This window comes from Aptenodytes patagonicus, chromosome 3, assembly GCF_965638725.1.
Source record: "Aptenodytes patagonicus chromosome 3, bAptPat1.pri.cur, whole genome shotgun sequence".
Classification (NCBI taxonomy): Eukaryota; Metazoa; Chordata; class Aves; order Sphenisciformes; family Spheniscidae; genus Aptenodytes; species Aptenodytes patagonicus.
Window position 1 is genome coordinate 31,956,537 of NC_134951.1, and position 18,324 is coordinate 31,974,860.

Sequence of the window (18,324 nt, forward strand, 5' to 3'; positions counted from 1 at the left end):
ACACACTGAAGTTGTCCCATGGGTGGGTAATCACACGTTGTGCTTTGCAGAATACAGTGGCTATCTCCCCCTCCTCCCACTCTTAGATTTACCTATCTGCATCTTGAGCATAAATTACATTCTTTCTTGGAAGTTTACATTAGTTTAGCTTCTTTGAAGAAACTACTTATCTTACTCAACCCTCTTTAAACTAGTTAGCAATAGGTAAATATACTCAAGAGTGTGAAAAAGTCCCACACATCCACAAACAAGAGCATCCAGCTCATCCGAGGCTCTTTGTACGTTCACCAATGTTTGCCATACAGGTATATGCTACACATATACAGAGGGAATTCTGGGGAGGGGATTCTACTTTCTGGCTTACCTATCATAGTTCGTTAAGACCCAGTCATCACAGTCAGTGGAGTACAGACTCACTAAAGAAATGCAGATGTCCATTTCAAAATCAACTGAACAGCTCTGGAGATCTCCCTGAATGTTCACCACATCTTCATTGACTATAATAAGTGCATAGACAACTAGCTTTCACAAAGACACCTCAAGTTAGGCAAGCTGAATCCTACTGTTCTTTCCCAATCAAATCACAGATAATTGTATGGCTGTCAAGTCTCATGTCTTTTGTGCAATCTGGCAAGTCCTGGTGAGTAACTGCTTATTTGTTTGGACTAGCAGAATATTGTTCTCTGACTGCACATGTGCATCAGCTGTGGTGCCTTTGTGTAGAAAATTAGTTGGTTTTCCTATTTCCACCTTGTTTCTGTCTTTTATGAAAAAAGACAGAAAAGAACAGTAAAACCAGACAAAATAATTCTAGGATGCAGTCTGATCACAGCTTCCTATCAGATACAAGCAGAAGCACCAACAAGCTGAATATCTTCCTGTGTAAAGACTCAAAACACTTTTTGCTCCCTTTTTGACAGCATGAGACAGCCTTAGCTGAGCATGTAAGAAGCACAACTGCCAATGACTTCTCATCAGTCATAGCAAAAAAAAGCCAAAGTAAGTACAAAATAATGTCTATTACTAATATTCTACTGACCCTATTAGCAATCTATGTTTACCTATATCAGAGAGAAAAGATCAATTTTCAGTTATATACATTCATCTTACAAGTTCAAAAATATGCAAACGTCAAAGGAAATCGTGTATTGCAACTAATTCATATATTTTTTCTCTTACTCTTTCTTGAATGAAATCTAGAAATGAAAAAGCAATGAAAACTGTAGTAGATAGGAAAGTTCCAACATCCACACTCCATATTACATATGCAAAAGTTAAAGGGTATAACTATAAAGTGCTTATTTTTTTCCTGAAAGTATTAGACAACCTGAGAAAGTCTTGAAGTGTATTTTCTTGCAAACTACATTGCAACACATGTAGAGGAGGAAAACATCCAAGATGAAAAATAAAAAAAAATCCAAGTATGTCTAAGGAAATATATATATACACACACAAAAATATATTTTATTTTTAAATTGGTTACTTGAATCAGCTTAGTTGCTGACCTTGCCTGGCTGTGCAATGCCCACCCAGCCACTCTCTTAATCTCCCTCCTCAACAGGACAAGGGAAAAAAATAAGATGACAAAGCTCATGGGTTGGTAAGAACAGAGAGATCACTTACCAATTACCATCACAGGCAAAATAGACTTGACTTGGGGAAAACAAATTTAAGTTATTGCCAATTAGAAATAGATTTTTGGACAGCGAGAAACAAAGACAAACTCTAAAACCAGATCCCCCCCACCCCTTTTTCCCAGGCTCAACTTCACTCCTCCATTCCCAACTCTTCTACCTCCTCCTCTCACCCTGAGCAGTGCAGGGCAGGTGGGGAATGGGGGTTGGGGTCAGTTCGTAACAGCTCCTCTCTGCTGCTTCTTCCTCCTCACACTTCTCCCCTGTTCCAGTGTGGGTCCTCTCCACGGGCTGCAGTCCTGCAGGGTAAGACTGCTCCTGCATGGGCTCCTCTCCAGAGCCGCAGGTCCTGCCCAGAGCCTGCTCCTGTATGGACGCTCCATGGGCTGCAGTTCTCTCAGGGGAGATGCTGTGGCGTGGGGTCCTCCATTGGCTGCAGCGTGGATATCTGCTCTGGCGTGGTCCTCTCCACAGACTGTAGGGAAATACCTGCTCCACCATGGTTCTCTCCAGGGGCTGCAGGGGAATCTCTGCTCCGGCACCTGGAGCACCTCCTCCCCCTCCTTCTTCACTGACCTTGGTGTCTGCCGGGTTGCTTCTCACACATTTTTTCCTCACTCCTCTCTCTGCTGGGCAGTGTTTTTTACCCTTTCTTAAATATGTTTCCACAGAGGTGCCACCATCTTGGTTGAGGAGCTCAGCTGTGTCCTGCGGCAAGTCCACTGGAGCTGACTAGAACCAGCTGTGTCCAGCACGGGCAGCCCCTGGCCTCTTCTCACAGAGGCCGCCTCTGCAGCCCCCCCTCTAAACAAAACCTTGGCACCTACACCCAATGCAGCTGCATAAACCTTAATACAAATAAATGTATCTTCAAGTGAAGAAAATATTGAAGTATATTTACCTGGATTAATTCTTGATTATTTTTTTAAAGAAAGGAACTGGTTTATGTTAATCTAGAGGAAAACAATTATAGAGCATGAGCCTACCATGATTATCCAGGTATGCACACCCTGACATAGTCAGAAAGCCTTGCTGATTGCTGTAAGACTTGCATAGGCATGATATATGTCTCAGCAGGATGAATGCAGTGTTAGAGCCTTTAAAAATATGACACCTGCAGCATTGTCTAAACTAGGAATCACATTGCATGCAATTAGAATGAACATCAAAAAATGAAGGCATCATTCTGACAGACGTGTCAAATGTATATGTATATTGTTTCTTTCTATGAATTTCTACTCTATGCATTTTCAAACACCTCAGTATGAAATGTGGTTATCTTTTCAATATGATTTTGTGACATTGTCTACAGGACATTTAATCTCTCATTCTCTCAAAATGGGCGGAAGTGAAAATCATGGATGTTGCTAGAGAAAATATTACCCAAGGGTATTTTGTATTAGCATTGGCAACAGCTGATAATCATTCAGATTTGCAATATCGTATCATGATGCACACTCTGTTGAGTTGAATTACTTATTTGCTGACTTCTTTCTCTAAAGGAAGTTGGAATATTCCAGCTAGATTTACTCCTTGTGTGACACTGTCATGCATTTTCAACAGAAAACTTATAGACCATACTTCCTTTATGTAATATGAGATATTTTTAATTATCTAGTACTTTTAGCAATATATAAAAAAATATGAAAGGTCCCTACATGCACATAGAAGTTAAAAAGATGTTTGGATAACATTTTGGAATGTGTTTTTGACAATTCAGAAGCACTATATTAGAAGCCAGATAGCCCAAAGGGAGGCAGATCTCGTGCCAGACTTTCTTATGAGACCAAATACATTTACAAGGATCACATCCCAAGATCTGATTAAACTCTGTTTGGTACAAAACCTGAAAAAGTTTAAACCAATTCAAATACTTTCCCCAAGGTGTGGCCAACATTGTAAGGGCTGTTCATTGTTACGCCAGATACAGTCACCTTCTACGAGCTGGTTTGCTGACCTTGGGAATCTTCATGGCACAGACTCGCATATACAGATGCCTTCTTATCCACAGCCATTCCCCATGATAATGTAAAAATATTCTTGAACTTAAGAGGAGGAAGTGGGCAGTGTATTTTGTACACCACAGTTTTATATCACAGAATTCTACAATTACCTGGATTTTGATATTTTAAACACGAGTCATGCCTACTTTCAGTGTAGAACATTGCATCTCGAGGTTTACTATTCAAATATACAGTTAAGCTACAGCAAATGGGGCTCGCAATGCAAATTAGGTAGTTATGTCATCCATGCTGAACCGTGGAATAAATGATTTTCAGGTAGTGTTGGCTTAGCTGGCTGTAGCTTTTCAGATTTATCATTCAAACTTCACCTTTTAAGTTCTTTAGACATTTTCTCAATGGTCTTTTTTAATGCAGTGTCATGTAAGTAACAAATAATGAGCTTTTCAGAATGGATTTGAAACAACTGAATTTCTGTCATGCATTTTCAATAAACTGACCCATTCAGAAGTTACTTAAATAAAAATGAGTTTCAAGCAGCGTATTATCCTTTCCCCTATTATTAAAATGAAATTTGAAGACATACATTAATATTTATCTCACATCTTGAGCTGGTCCATCCTGAGTCACAAGAGCATTGATATCCATCAATGAGATCTATACATCTGAAATACAAAATAGTGTTATTCAGATGAAGCTATGTAATTCTAGATTCAGCACTAGTAGTATCATTCCATACATTTCAAAATAGTGGCCTGATGTAAGCTACTGAAATCCATGGCACTTTTAATTAGTTTTAATAATGGGTTCCAAATGTGTGTATTATGGGTGCTGAGGGGTTTTGTAAGGATACCGATTCTCATATTACAAGACATCTTCCCATTTCAACCCGTTGGCATGTTAACAGCTAAAGATTCGCTTTTAAGTGTATTAAACTCTAATTAATCCATATGTACTGAAAACTGGTTTATGCTAATGAACAAAAATCAAAGAGAAACTGAGATAATGTAACAGTATATTACATTAGTTTAAGCAGGCAACATCTGTCATCTTTAAGTGTGCTTGTACTCTTACTTTATGGAAGAACATAATTAAAAGTGTATTTATCAACCTTCCCATACCATTAAATCTTAAATATTGCTAGTTATGTACATTATGTTGGAGATAATAATACTTAAATAAAAATAGCCACCTTCCATGAAGACAAGGATCTGGCAAGCATTCGTTAACATTTATCTCGCAGTTTGTTCCAGTAAAACCTCTCCTACAGTGACACTTATAGGAACTGATGTCATCAATGCAACTCCCATTGTTGAGGCAAGGAGTAGATATACATTCATCTGTATTTACTTCACATCTATCACCTGTGTAAAAAAAAGAAGATATGACTAAGCTTTAAATTCTAACCTCAAACCAACTAACAGTTTATCTGTTCATATTATAAATTCCAGATAAACTGTTTTTATTTACATACATTGTTTATACAGTTCATTATATTCATCAATAAAGAATATCCCACTGGAATTACCTATAGGTGCAAATGCTGAAAAGAATGGTTATATTGCAATATATTACAATGGTAACATCTGTAATTGTGGCAAGGCAAGACGGTTTTGAGGGTCAACTTGCAAGCAAAATAGTTAAATGGAGAAATGGAAATTTCAAGAGGAATTTTTTTACACAGTTATTGGAAAGATGAATAGCACAGGTTTCCTATAAGAGGAATAGAGAATTAAAATGATACATGTCTTGGTGATGATCTAACTGTAATACTTATTTTCTCAAACTGGAATTAAAATACAGGGGCTTTCGGTAAGTGATGCAAGATGTAGAATTCTTTGAAATCTTTTTGAAGACATTCATTATGAAAGATATGGTGGTGCACTTTCCTGCTTGCAATTTTCCTGCAAATTGGTGCCACACATCTTTCATCTAAACATCTCAGAGTACTTTATGAAATACTAACTGACAAACAACACGTACCTAGGTCTCTTTGTAGGCAGCTACTGCCCACTGCTGGGTAGGCAACTAAGCCCCACACAGCCACTCACTCACTCCCCTGCAGTGGGATGGGGGAGAGAATCGGAAGGGTAAAAGTGAGAAAACTCGCGCGTTGAGATAAAGACAGTTTAATAGGGAAAGCAAAAGCTGCGAATGCAAGCAAAGCAAAACAAGGAATTCATTCAGCTCTGATCGTTCATGCTCCTTTGACACTCTTGCTCGTTTAGTGTCACACTCTCTGGATCACTGGTGTCTTATTTGATATCACTACATGTAAGAACTTAAAACTTTCAGAAATAGATATTTTGTGAACATATTGCCAAAATCTAAATTCAGAACAGAGAAGCCAAGTTCATCTGTTCTATTATAGAAGATCTAATTATCAAAGAGGCAATTTTCCTTGTAAGTCAGCACTAGGAAAGAAGATTCTTAATCTGCTCTTATCGAGGAATACTTCAAAAGCATTTGCAGGACAGTAGTACTACACAATAATATACTCCGAGTTCACTTTACTTGAAGCTCTGAAGTGATTATTTTCTTGTATCTGAATGGTGAGGGCATCTCTGTAACATCGTATTTCTATTCTACACCATTACAAAAAGAAAAAGGTAATTTCATGATTGTTGTTCTTTCGATTTTCCTGGTCCATTTAGCAAAGACTGTGAGTTTTAAAATGTGATAGTCCCATGGTTATGGGTTTTTTTGATAAATTAATAACTCCAATCTTTGCTCTCATAACCAGCTGTATTTTCACTCAATCATGCTTTCATTCCTATCTTTCCAACGCTGCTGATCAGAAATGGTATTAGCTTCCCATGCAAACAAAAAGGTCTGTTCTCTTAAGAATTCTTACTAATTTAAACTTAATGAATTAGTGAGAGGACATATTAATGAAATGGGTAGTATTAATGTACACAGACTGGTGCGTTTTTTTGTACTATGTACTCTTACTAAAACAATACAACTTACTTTTAAAAACTCACTTTCCTAGTTAATCACACATGTTAATCAGGAGGCGCAAATCTGTATTTTAAGAGTTAAAGGTTCTCAGTTCGAATGTAGTAATTTGCTTTTGATAATAAGATATATGTGAAAGAATAATTAAAAAATAGTTTTAGTGATTTATGAATTGTTAAGGCAGATATGTCTGATCTTGAAGAAAGCAAACCCCAGAATAGCTCTGTTCTTTTTCTTTTTAAATTATTTAAAATAGTTTGCTTTATAAGTAATCCAATGCCATTCATTCTTACTGCTACCTTTCACTGCTGCTGTTTTCTATCCTCTGCATAGGTATAATACATCCACTGAAGGAAATAAACTTGAAATCAAATTACATTATATTTTAAAAAAATAGTATACTGCTAGTCAGATATTTAAATATTAGTTCAGCAATATAGCAGTAGCAGATTCCAAAATCACCTAATGAAATTTGATTTGACTATAATCAACCCATTAGAAGCTTGGCTGAGATACCTCAATGGCTGCAGCCATTCATTTGAAGAGGTTGACACATATTGATATATTGATTCTGAAAGACAGATTAAGGTTAAAGTAATCACTGATAATTATTCCATATTCACATGTGCTTGCATTACTGCATAATCTATTGAGAAAGGAAAAATTATAGTTCCTTTAGATGATTAACATCTTGTAATTAGATTGTTTTACATTCCTGACTTACTGTTATTTATGCTACATTCATCTACTACCTCAATGCCATTGAATAAATTTTTGCCTCAACAGCTCAATGAATGCAATGACAATGCAGTAAAAATCCATTACTTGATTGTGGGAAAAGAGGACTCAGTGCATAAATTGAATGTGTCAATAAATGATTACAAAAATTACATTTCAAAAGACAAGACATATTGAGAAAAACATATTTTACATCTTCCTTTCATTCCTAGAAAACAACTTACAATCATAACCTTGGAGAGTTTTAAAAACAGGAATCATTGCAGTATTTCTTTAAAAAAAAAAAAAAAAGTGTTCAGAATTACATACTCAGAATTATGAAATTGTGGAGAAATATTCGTGTACATTATATAGAGGGATTTTCCTTTTCTGTAACTTGAAGACTGAAGACTTAAACTAGATATGACTTAATATATTTAATAGTCACAATAAAAGAGAACATGTCAGTTAAATGCCACAGAATTGCAATCAAATCTTCAACAGCTCTTAAAAGAAAACAAAATTAATAGGTTACTTCCATTGAAGTGCCCAAACACTTGCTTGCTTGATTTTGGGGGGGGGGGAGGGGGGAAGTAATGAATTTAGTAAAATTCTGATCAAAGTGCCAAATTAGAACTAGTCATAGATATTGTTAATGCAAAGGAAATGGTTCCTTCTTGTATGGTTTCATGTCTTTTGTAAAGGCCTGCATACCTCCTCTTGGACAATCCAATAAAATATTCATAATGAATTAATGAAAAAATAAGCCCTCAGAATAACTACATAAATTGAAGAAAGTAACTATTTTTAGTATTCTAGACAGGGTATGCTTATGCAAGATTAAAAACTTGTAAAATTATTTTTCTACAAATATGTGATTTTCTGGAAATGACAGTGGGCAGAATGTATGTGCCCATTCCTCAGCTTCTATGTGGCAGTGAAAAGAACAGAATTCAGATAATATTGTGTTAGGGAAGTCAGAGTGTAATACATCCCACCTAATCTTAACTAGCGTAAAATTAAGCAGCTAGTTTAAGATAGGTGGCTAAACTCGCTTTAAAATCAATAGAGAAGCAGTTTCAAAGGGTGACCTGTATCATGTCTTGGACACCACTTACCTTCAATGTCCTAGCGGTGGCAATGACTGCAGAAGGAAATTAAATGAGTAATTTGGACTAGCTGCCTAGTTTTTAGAGGACTAAAACTAGGGGAAATTAAGCCTATTGCTAGTATCAGCTGTAAACATCATTACCCATGTAACGCAGCTTGCTCCACATTTTTCAAATCTACAATTTCATGTTTTGTGGTGTGTATAGGAGTTTTTGGAACACCAGCACGAGTCCTGAAATAATGTTTCCTTTAAATAAAGTTTTTCTTCTCAGCCTCAGTTCTCCCATTCCTTAGAGTTCAGTGAGAACGTATCACAGTAGTCTTCCTTTATTTCTGTCCAAATACTGTGAAATACTGTACCATCAATTTTCAAGGAGATCTTTGCTTAAGAGAATGCTTAATGTCACAAAGTGTCTTTAATCTCCAGGTGTATCTGAAATACAGGAACCAAAACTCATGAAGTAATGTTCAGGCAGGGAATAACATGGGAAGCTAGAGAAATAAAACTTTGTGCTTAGTTTCTTTAAGAAACGGGTATCATGAATTAGATTCTGCCAAGAAAGACTGAATCTGATGGAAAGAACAGAAACACCTTGTAGTGACATCTCCATATTCTGCCCTTACTAGGAAAGCTTTAGCAATATTAATAGGCAAAATGGATTTTTAGTCCTGCCAGTGTTAAAGTTTCAGACATATGTAGAGAGTAAAAGTCCATTTTATCATTCCCACCCTAAAAGGAATTTGTGAGATTTGTTGTGAATACAGACTACAATCATCACAGTAATACCGTACTTATATGAGCTTATTATAGGGGCTTAATTCATTGGGTTTTTTTAACTCAGACTGTTTTTTTTAAATCACCATTCATCTAACAGTTGTCTTCATTACTGATATAACTCCAAGAAATATATAACTGTAAACAATTATAAATCCTCAACAGAAGTTGTGGAAAAACACTAGAATATGATGCTTAACACTGGTAGTTATTTACAGCTTCAAAACCTTAATTTGGACAGATAGAAAATATGTATTCAAACATGTTCCATCTTGACCATGATCAAGAATGGTAACTGATCATTCTTAGCTGACTTTTTGCACAAGAGAAAAAACCAAGAAAATAATACAGAGCAAAAAATGTATCAGCTGAGCTATCTGGGCTCAAAAGCAATGTAAAGATAAACAGGTATGTGGAAAAATAATGTAATAGGATCTCATAATTAAAGCAAAACCAAGCTGGGATGAGTACTAGGTGAAAAATTCAGATATTTTATCTATTACAGGAAGAGACGGAAGATACATCTTGAAAAAATACGGTAGGTAATAATTTCTACCAGCTATAAATTTATTTCCACAGCTTTTGAAATATTTTCTATAATAAATACCTTTTATGAATACATATATGTACAAAATCACATTGTAAATAAATGCTTTAGTCTCCCTAGAAGACATTTTTCAGCAGAATTAACTTTGATACAATATGCCCCAATCATCATATTCTAAAACAACCATCTTACAAACCTAGAAATATGTTGCCTCTTAAAATTAGTAATTGACTGCAAAGAACTAGTACTCATTTTGTCACAGTGACATTAATCTTATGAACAGCATAATGTCCTTTTAACATCATTTTAGTATTGCCTCGTTCAGTCTGCTATGAGTAAATAAGCTGTAACAGAAGTTTTCTAAGTATGCTGCATGAAAAACTAGGGCTGATAAGGTTGCTGAGCTTGTTTTTGTTGATTTCATCTTAAGAAAGATTTATTATAGCAGAGTGACTGATACCAGAGATTTAGATTTTCTATTTCTATTGTATTTTGTGTCAGTAATAGATTTATTTCAGGCAGTTATTTCACTTCCCTTATATTAAGTCAAATTAAATTGGTGCTGATCAGACTGCAGAAAATTTGAGTGGTTGCAAACTATTTTGAAGTAAGTATTTTTTTCTTTCTTTAGACAAGGTTTGATTTCCACTCTGGATGGGAAAGCGAAGAGAACTTTACAAGGTAAGATTAGACCACAGGAAACAAAGTTATTAAGACAAATACAGATTCATTTGCTTGGTCTAAAACTTTTAAGACATTTGCTTTCATTAAATATCAATTTTGGATCTTAGATATGCATTCATGGCTTTTGAGAACCGTATCTGCCCGTTTAATTTAAAAGTGAAGGCAAGAACCAGAGGGATTAAATATAAAAACATCACCTGTAGGTTGTACTGTCTGTTATTTAGATATTTGAACTCTAGACTGGAGCACGACGAGCCCATCAGAAGCAGCAATCTACCTAAGCAAATTACTTCTTGGCTTACTGCTGTGCCTAGTCATAGCATCAGATCAAGCATCAGCTCTTAGTGATTTGAACACTTTTTACTACTATCTAAATAATAGAAATTCAAAAATTCATAATCTTGTGACAGGTGAAAAGGAACACACCATGTAGTTTAGAATTTAATGACAGTCCTATTAATGTTTTAACAGTCTGATAGTCAAAATTATCAATACTGAAAAGCATCGATATTAAAATCATTAAAATGGTTATACCAAAAATCCCCCCAAACCTTGCCAGTATCTAACCCTTTCCACTGGTGGTGTGCTCATGCTTCAAATGTCCCTGTGGGTCTGAAGTGTGACACTACAGTTTTCTCCCGAAAACTGTAGATGGGGGGTGGAGGGAGGGGCATTGCAAGGATCTGCCAGCATCATGACACCTTTGGCGGGAGGATTGTGATGTGCCTGGTGGGGTTTTCTTTCTTCTCTTTGTTTGAAGGAACATGATGTTGATACTTTATTCTTCCCCTAGTCTTGGGCTCTGCTTGGGTTTCCCTTTATACCTTTCCCTGTAACAGCCCCCTTCCTTCACCCAGGCTGCCAGCTGCAGCCTGGCAATGGCCCCCAGCCCCAAGCACACAAAGGGCTATGGTTTGCCAGGCAGTGACTGGGAGGCAGAGGGGGCCATCCCCAGAGCTGAAGCTGGAGCAGGGGAGGCAGCAGTCACTGGCCCCAGCACAGGGTTAAATCAGTGACAACCAGCTCAGGCTGGCTCCTCAGGTGCGGCTGAGCCCCTGCACTGCCGGGTCAGTGCACAGCCGAGCCTCCCCCTGCTAAGGGCAGAAATCATATTTACTGGATTACAAAACGATAAAATCAAGCTATACCTAAAGAGATCACAGTTTAGAATTATGATTCAGTTCACAGATGAATAAACCTACAAAAAGGGATGGAGAACAAGATAAATCTCAAGACAGTGCAAGTAGAATCTATTAATTCATGTCTGAATATTGGAAACATCACGACAAAAATGTCATAGTTGTCAATATTGCCAGAGGAGGTCACATTGTAGCTGGGCAAGCTACAAATATCAATTCAATATTTACGACATTTTAACTTTGATTTTAAGAACATATGGTTTAGTATGAGCAATTACTTTATTAAAATTGAGAAAAACTTTTAAAACTAAAAGATAACTGAAAACTTGTAACTGAAAGACAAATTTCTAAGCAGCAAATTATTGCTCATTTGAACTAATACAGGTCAATATGGAGAAAAGAACTGTATTGATATGTTGTATATATAATGTATGTATTTCATATATTGCATATATATTAATATAAACACACACACATAGTCTTACGGAGAAATACCCTTTTTTTCAGTATAGTCACTGTTTATTAGCCATTTTAACACTATAATATAAAATGGAGTGTAAAAAAAAAAATAAAATAAGGGAAAATTGGAGAGCTGCACTATGTGGTAGAAGCATCAAGAAAAAGATGTTCTAGCATCACTCTAAAATAATGTAAGTATAGCTTTGTGGGAAAAAAAATATATTCACATTTACTTCCTTATCACTCCATAACCTGAATGCCTCCAGAATATACTAATATTATCATTACAGCTTTTGATTTTCTTCTCTATTACGCATGTTTTATGTAGTATGTAACAGTCTTATTTAAAACTGAAGCAGTTACGTATTTTTACAGTCAAATGATAATAAAAGTCAAAGTTCACTGTATAGCTAAAAACTCAACTTGTCTTTCTCTTCTTGGGACACAGGGAATCACACTTACTACTAATAAAGTAATGCATTATTCACTTTACAGTTTAAATGTCCCATCAGAAATGAGAACAATACTGTCCTTGGAGGTTTTCCAGACCCAGCTGGAAAAAGCCCTGAACAGCCTGGTCTGACCCCATAGCTAACATTGCTTTCAGCAAGAGGTTGGACTAGAGACCTCACAAAGTCCCTTCCAACCTGAATTACTCTGATTCAAGAATGAGATTTCCCCTGGTAGCTTGGCCTGGTAGCCTGGTTAATGGCAAAATGCATGGGATCAAAAGCATGCAATGGGTGCACAGAAGCAGATGACAGTGCAACAAGAATTTGATCATGGTTATACACAAAATTACTTGTGAATAGCATGTATTTCATTATAGCCTAATAATTTTCAAAATTATTATGCTATTTCGTAACACTCTGGTCAAATTCAACATCCCCCCAAAAAATCCAAAAAGAAAGTATGCAAAAAAGGTAGGTTGCTTTTTTTTTCCCATTTAGATATCAATCTAAATCACACACTGAGACGCTATGCACACAAGCAGGAAGTACAAACACTTGGAAATAATAACTGGAAATAATCTTAATTACTGATGAGAAAATGTATTATTTAGAATACAGGTATGCCTTAGGTAGTATATTTAGGAACTAATGTTTGGTTCATTTAACTACTATAGCACAACACCTTCACTATTTGTTTCAAATGAGAACTTGGCAACTTCGAATAGTACTTTAGGCTGACTGAGGGGAAATAAAACAGATCCAAGTCATGTAATCAGTGAGACCCAGAGAGTTGCCCCATACATTTTTCCACTACAAACTAGGAAAAAACCCAATGGAATTGCTAAGAAAACTACTAGATTCTTAGCATGAAAGATCAACTCATTCTACTTCAGTGAACAAAATACTCTTCATGAAGTCATCTACTTCTCTGAATCCTGTTGAGGATAAAATACAGAGATCGCTGGCAGAGATCGCTACAGAGGACAAAAAAAAATCCATGATGCTACCATGGCCATGCTTTTCAGAGAAAAGCAGCACAACTTTACCGTAACTGTTCTAACATATAGCATGTTGAGTTCTGTGAAGTGAAACCATCACTCAGCAGTCATTGCTTTAGTTATTTATTGCTGTGACTGATTGAATCATCCACAGGTTTTTAAGTGATGAATTGCATGTTTTTATCTAACTAGTTCGCAGTCATGAATTTTTGAGAGCATAGCAAAAAACCACACCATCAGAAATAGCTATTAAAACATTCTTATTTCATTTGTAACATTATCTTTTAGAAATACTACAATAATATAAAAGATTTAGACATTAAGTACATTTACAACTTACACAAAGTGCAAAGAAATATCGCAGAATCACAGAATTGACTGGCATTATGATGCATAATGTTCCTCTGTGGTGTTCTAGCACTAAAGCTGCTAAAAAGTTCCTTTGTCACAGTATTTGTAGCAGAGCAATTTGTGTGGAAATTGAGATTTCAATTCCATGGGCCTTGGTAACTCTTACAGAATAGAAACTCCTTTAAAGCATGCACAGTTGCATACTTGAATACAATCAAAGACCCCTCCAAAGTCATACTTGCTGAAAAGTACAGAGACTTTCCTAGCTAGCATAACAGCTAGGAAACAGCTCTAACAGTTGTATCAGGGTTTTCTGGAATTTGTTGTAGGTATAATGTGAAGCACTGATTTTGGCTCTAGAAGCCCTAGATAATTTAAATTCTCACCTAAGAGCTTACCATAATAGATAAGATTTAGATATAATCACTTGACCACAAGTTCTCAAATGTTCTCATTGGATAGTCCTATCCCCTGAATTCTGCATTTCAAGCAGCTCAAAAAATCTTCAGGGAAGGGATTCTACATCCGCTTTACCCTGAAACACTGATCTGACAGATTGTATTTATGAGAATGTAAGTTAGGATTTTATCAATTTCAGTTACTATCTGTTCCGCTGGGGATTGTCTCAGTTTTATTAAATGTTCCTGTCCTGTTAAATAGTATGCATGTGTCCTAAGAAAGATACTTAGGTGGTATATGCAGTATTACGATCAAAAACATAAGGCAAACCACAGAACTTCACAGCAGCACTTCCATAATTAGGATACAATGTTTAACAGTGATTCTATACTTGTGAGGCATGGTGTCCTGGAGGAAGGGATTATTATTATTATTACTATGATTACTTTGATTGCCACTTTGTGGCAACAAGACAGAAATAACAAGAATGGTGCCAGTATTCTTGGAGGCCTCAGCAAAATCCGTTACTTTGAGAGAGGCAACCAGCCTTTCCATGAAATTCACAAGGGAAGACAGGTACCGAAGGGCTTTAGAAACTAGAAAACAGGAAAGAACTATCAGCACATGTCTAGGTAGCATAATGCAGTAGTGTTAGAGGCCCTAAGAAAGATGTGCAAAGCAGTAGCTCTGGAAGGCCAAAAGCACTTTAGCCATGTTAGTATGGCATTGTATTTGGCTTTACCACCATGCCTCTAAGGAGAGCTCATTAGCCTGGGGCTGACACCATTCTGATGCAGCTAATTTTTTTTTTTTTCCGTTCAATCTAGCTTGCAAACTTTGAACTGTGATGTATAGTATGCTTACTACTGTCAGCTGCATGAGTCTAAGGGATCACCTTCCTCCATTTTCACTAATTAAAAAAACTGTTCTCAAAGATTTCCAGATCTGCTTGATATGGAGCAAGAATGTTTCACATAAACTGACAGAATGCACGGATGGTTTGCCTACTGGATATTTTATACTGAAAATATTTATCACTTAAACAGACCACTACAGAAAGAGAGAATGTGGGAGAGAATGCATCACCATAATCTTACATTATGTGCAAGAATCGGATTCAAGACTTTGTTCTGGTCAATATGGAGTGATGTATGCAAGAAGCAGCAGGTTTTTGAGGCTCTTTATTAATTTTGTTGCATTTAGTAACCTCTATGAAGGAAACTTGGAGGAAAGTCTGTGAGAATCAAATTGAGATTTTCTCCCAATCCATGATACTGCTTTAGGCAATGTGTACAATGGGAAATGGGTGTAAGTCCTAACATGTACATGACTGCATGAACAGTGTCCTTTTTATCATTATAAAGCGTTGTCTTCTACATTGATGCTATTCATAAATAAGTTTCTTTTCAGCAGTCAAAAAAAAGCAGCAGAGCTAGTTCTATTCCTCTTCTACTGACTCCTATAAATCCAGAAGAAGCAGCTGGTTCTGTTTGAAGATAAATAGTAATTAACTGTACAAGACATTGGTGAAATCACCTTAGAACTGCTATACTAAATACATTCAAATTAGACAGTAATGACCATGAAGAACAAACACTTCACATTTAGATATTCTTTGCCAAAAGACAAGGATTTTCCTCCCTAAAGGCACAGATCTGTAACCCAAAACAATTATATTTTACTAAACAAGGGGAGAGTACTGACATCCAAGTTCCTAATCACCAGATTTAATTTGTATACACAGTGAGAGCTGCTGTTGCCAAACACTCATTATGAATGGGCTATAGCATCGCATATTTTGAGTATGATCTGTACAAAAAATTAGGTAGTTATTGACTTTGGCTCCTTAAGGACCAGAGACTTTGCATGTACTATAGAGACCTTTCTTTCTTACAAATAGGATTCTTACCTGTTCTGTACTTTGAAACTACAAATGCATTTCTCTAGCTTTCTAGTTGGAGGTCACTGCTATATGGTATAGTAACCTTCACAGACCACATAAAATAAATGTTTCCTCAAAGAAGAAAGTATGTACTGGACTATCTTCTCCTGTTGCTGAAGTTGTAAATACAAGATTTGAAACAAAATTATCAAAATGTCACACCCAAATAATGAACTTGGGTAACAAAGGTTAGACGAAATAATCTATCTTGGTTTCTGTTGTGGCATACAGAACACTGGGCCAAACATAAATTCTTGTATTCAATTCCTGTATTCATTTCCTGTAATTTAGTACCCTATGGGCTGCACCTGAGGGTGCTGAGAAAGCTGGCTTATGTCCTTGGAAGACTGCCTTCTATCATGCCTGAAAGGCCATGGAAACTGGGGAGGGTCCCCAGTGACTAGGAAAGGCAAACATTGCATTTATCTCCCCCAAAAAGCTAAAAGGATGATCTGGGGAAGTACAGGCCAGTAAGACTCACTTTAGTCCCTGGAAAGATCATGGAGTGAATTCTCTTAGAAGCCATTTCTAGGCAACAGAAGAAGGTGATTGGGAACAACCAGCATAGACTGACAGCAGCCCTGCAGAGAAGGACTTGGGGGTACTGGTGGATGAAAAGCTGGATGTGAGCCAGCAATGTGCGCTCACAGCCCAGAAGGCCAATCGTATCCTGGGCTGCATCAAAAGAAGTGTGGCCAGCAGGTCGAGGGAGGTGATTCTGCCCCTCTACTCTGCTCTGGTGAGACCCCACCTGGAGTACTGTGTCCAGCTCTGGAGCCCTCAGCATAAGAAAGACACGGACCTGTTGGAGCGGGTCCAGAAGAGGGCCACAAAAATGATCAGGGGGATGGAACACCTCTCCTATGAAGAAAGGCTGAGAGAATTGAGGTTGTTCAGCCTAGAGAAGAGAAGGCTTTGGGGAGACCTTCTTGCAGCCTATCAGTACTTAAAGGGGGTTTATAAAAAAGATGGTGGCAAACTTTTTAGCAGGGCCTGTTGCGACAGGACAAGGGGGAATGGCTTTAAACTAAAGGGGGGTAGATTTAGACTAGATATCAGGAAGAAATTTTTTACGCTGAGGGTGGTGACAGACTGGCACAGGTTGCCCAGAGAGGTGGTAGATGCCCCATCCCTGGAAACCTTCAAGGTCAGGCTGGATGGGGCTCTGAGCAACCTGATCTAATTGAAGATGACCCTGCCCGTGGCAGGGGGGTTGGACTAGATGACCTTTAAAGGTCCCTTCCAACCAGAACTATTCTATGATTCTATACGTTTATCAAGAGAAAATCATGCCTGAACAATCTGATTGCCTTTTATGATAGAAATGAGTAGGTTTGTGGAAGAGGAGACAGCAGTGGATGTCACTTATCTTGATTTTAGCATAGCTTTGACAGTATCTCCCACAATATTCCTGTACCCAAGTTACGACACTGGAATCTGGAAAGGTGGACAACTGGATGGCTAAAAAGCTGGCTGGCTGGTTGGGCTCAGAGGGCTGTGGTTTATGGATCATACTCTACCAGGAGGCTTGTTAAAAGAGGAGTACGCTCAACTCTGCCACTAGGCTCAGAAACCTGGGAGACTTGAGACCGGACTTTAGTAGTAAACCCTGAAAAAAAGACAAGTTTGAGTATCTCAGACTCTTCCATGTCTTTTGTCTCTAGGTCCCCCTCCCCACTGAGAACCAGGCCCACTTTTTTATTGGCCTTGCTTTTGCTGCCAATGTACACATAGAAGGCCTTCTTGTGGCTTTGCACATCCTTCTCTATTCTCAGTTCCAGCTGTGCTTTCCCTTTCCTAATTTCAACTCTGCACACCTGGACAATGGCTTCATATTCCTCCTAAGTAGCTCATCCCTGCTCCTTCCACCAAATGTGTTTCTTTTCTGCATCTGAGCTCAGTCAGGTGTTTCCTATTCATCCTTGCTGGCCTTCTGCCATGCCTTCTTGACCACTCTCTTCCTTGAACAAGGAGGAGCGGTAATTGGAACAAAGCTGCTACCAGACTAAGATTTAATTGGTTAAAGTATGGCTTAAGGCTCTAGTTAGTAGATGGTAAGTCACTTTGAGAGGAAAAAGAATGTTTATGTCCTGACCTTGGCTCTCAGGAGAGGGAGAAGGAAATAGCAGTCTAGATTTGGCACTCCAAGCCAAATACTCGATGAGGTTACACATTACTGTTCTGTATTCTTTCTGGCC

General features: G+C 37.4%; 1 protein-coding gene across 1 annotated transcript in view; it reads right to left on the bottom strand.

Moving 5' to 3' along the window:
• EYS (eyes shut homolog) overlaps positions 1-18,324 on the bottom strand; it is a 1,011,092-nt gene that overhangs the window by 548,005 nt on the left and 444,763 nt on the right. Inside the window, exons 26-27 of the mRNA XM_076332996.1 lie at positions 4,788-4,959; positions 4,182-4,260 (exon numbers count right to left, since the gene is read on the bottom strand). Coding sequence (XP_076189111.1) covers positions 4,182-4,260; positions 4,788-4,959 — 251 coding nt within the window. The remainder of the gene's footprint in view (positions 1-4,181; positions 4,261-4,787; positions 4,960-18,324) is intronic.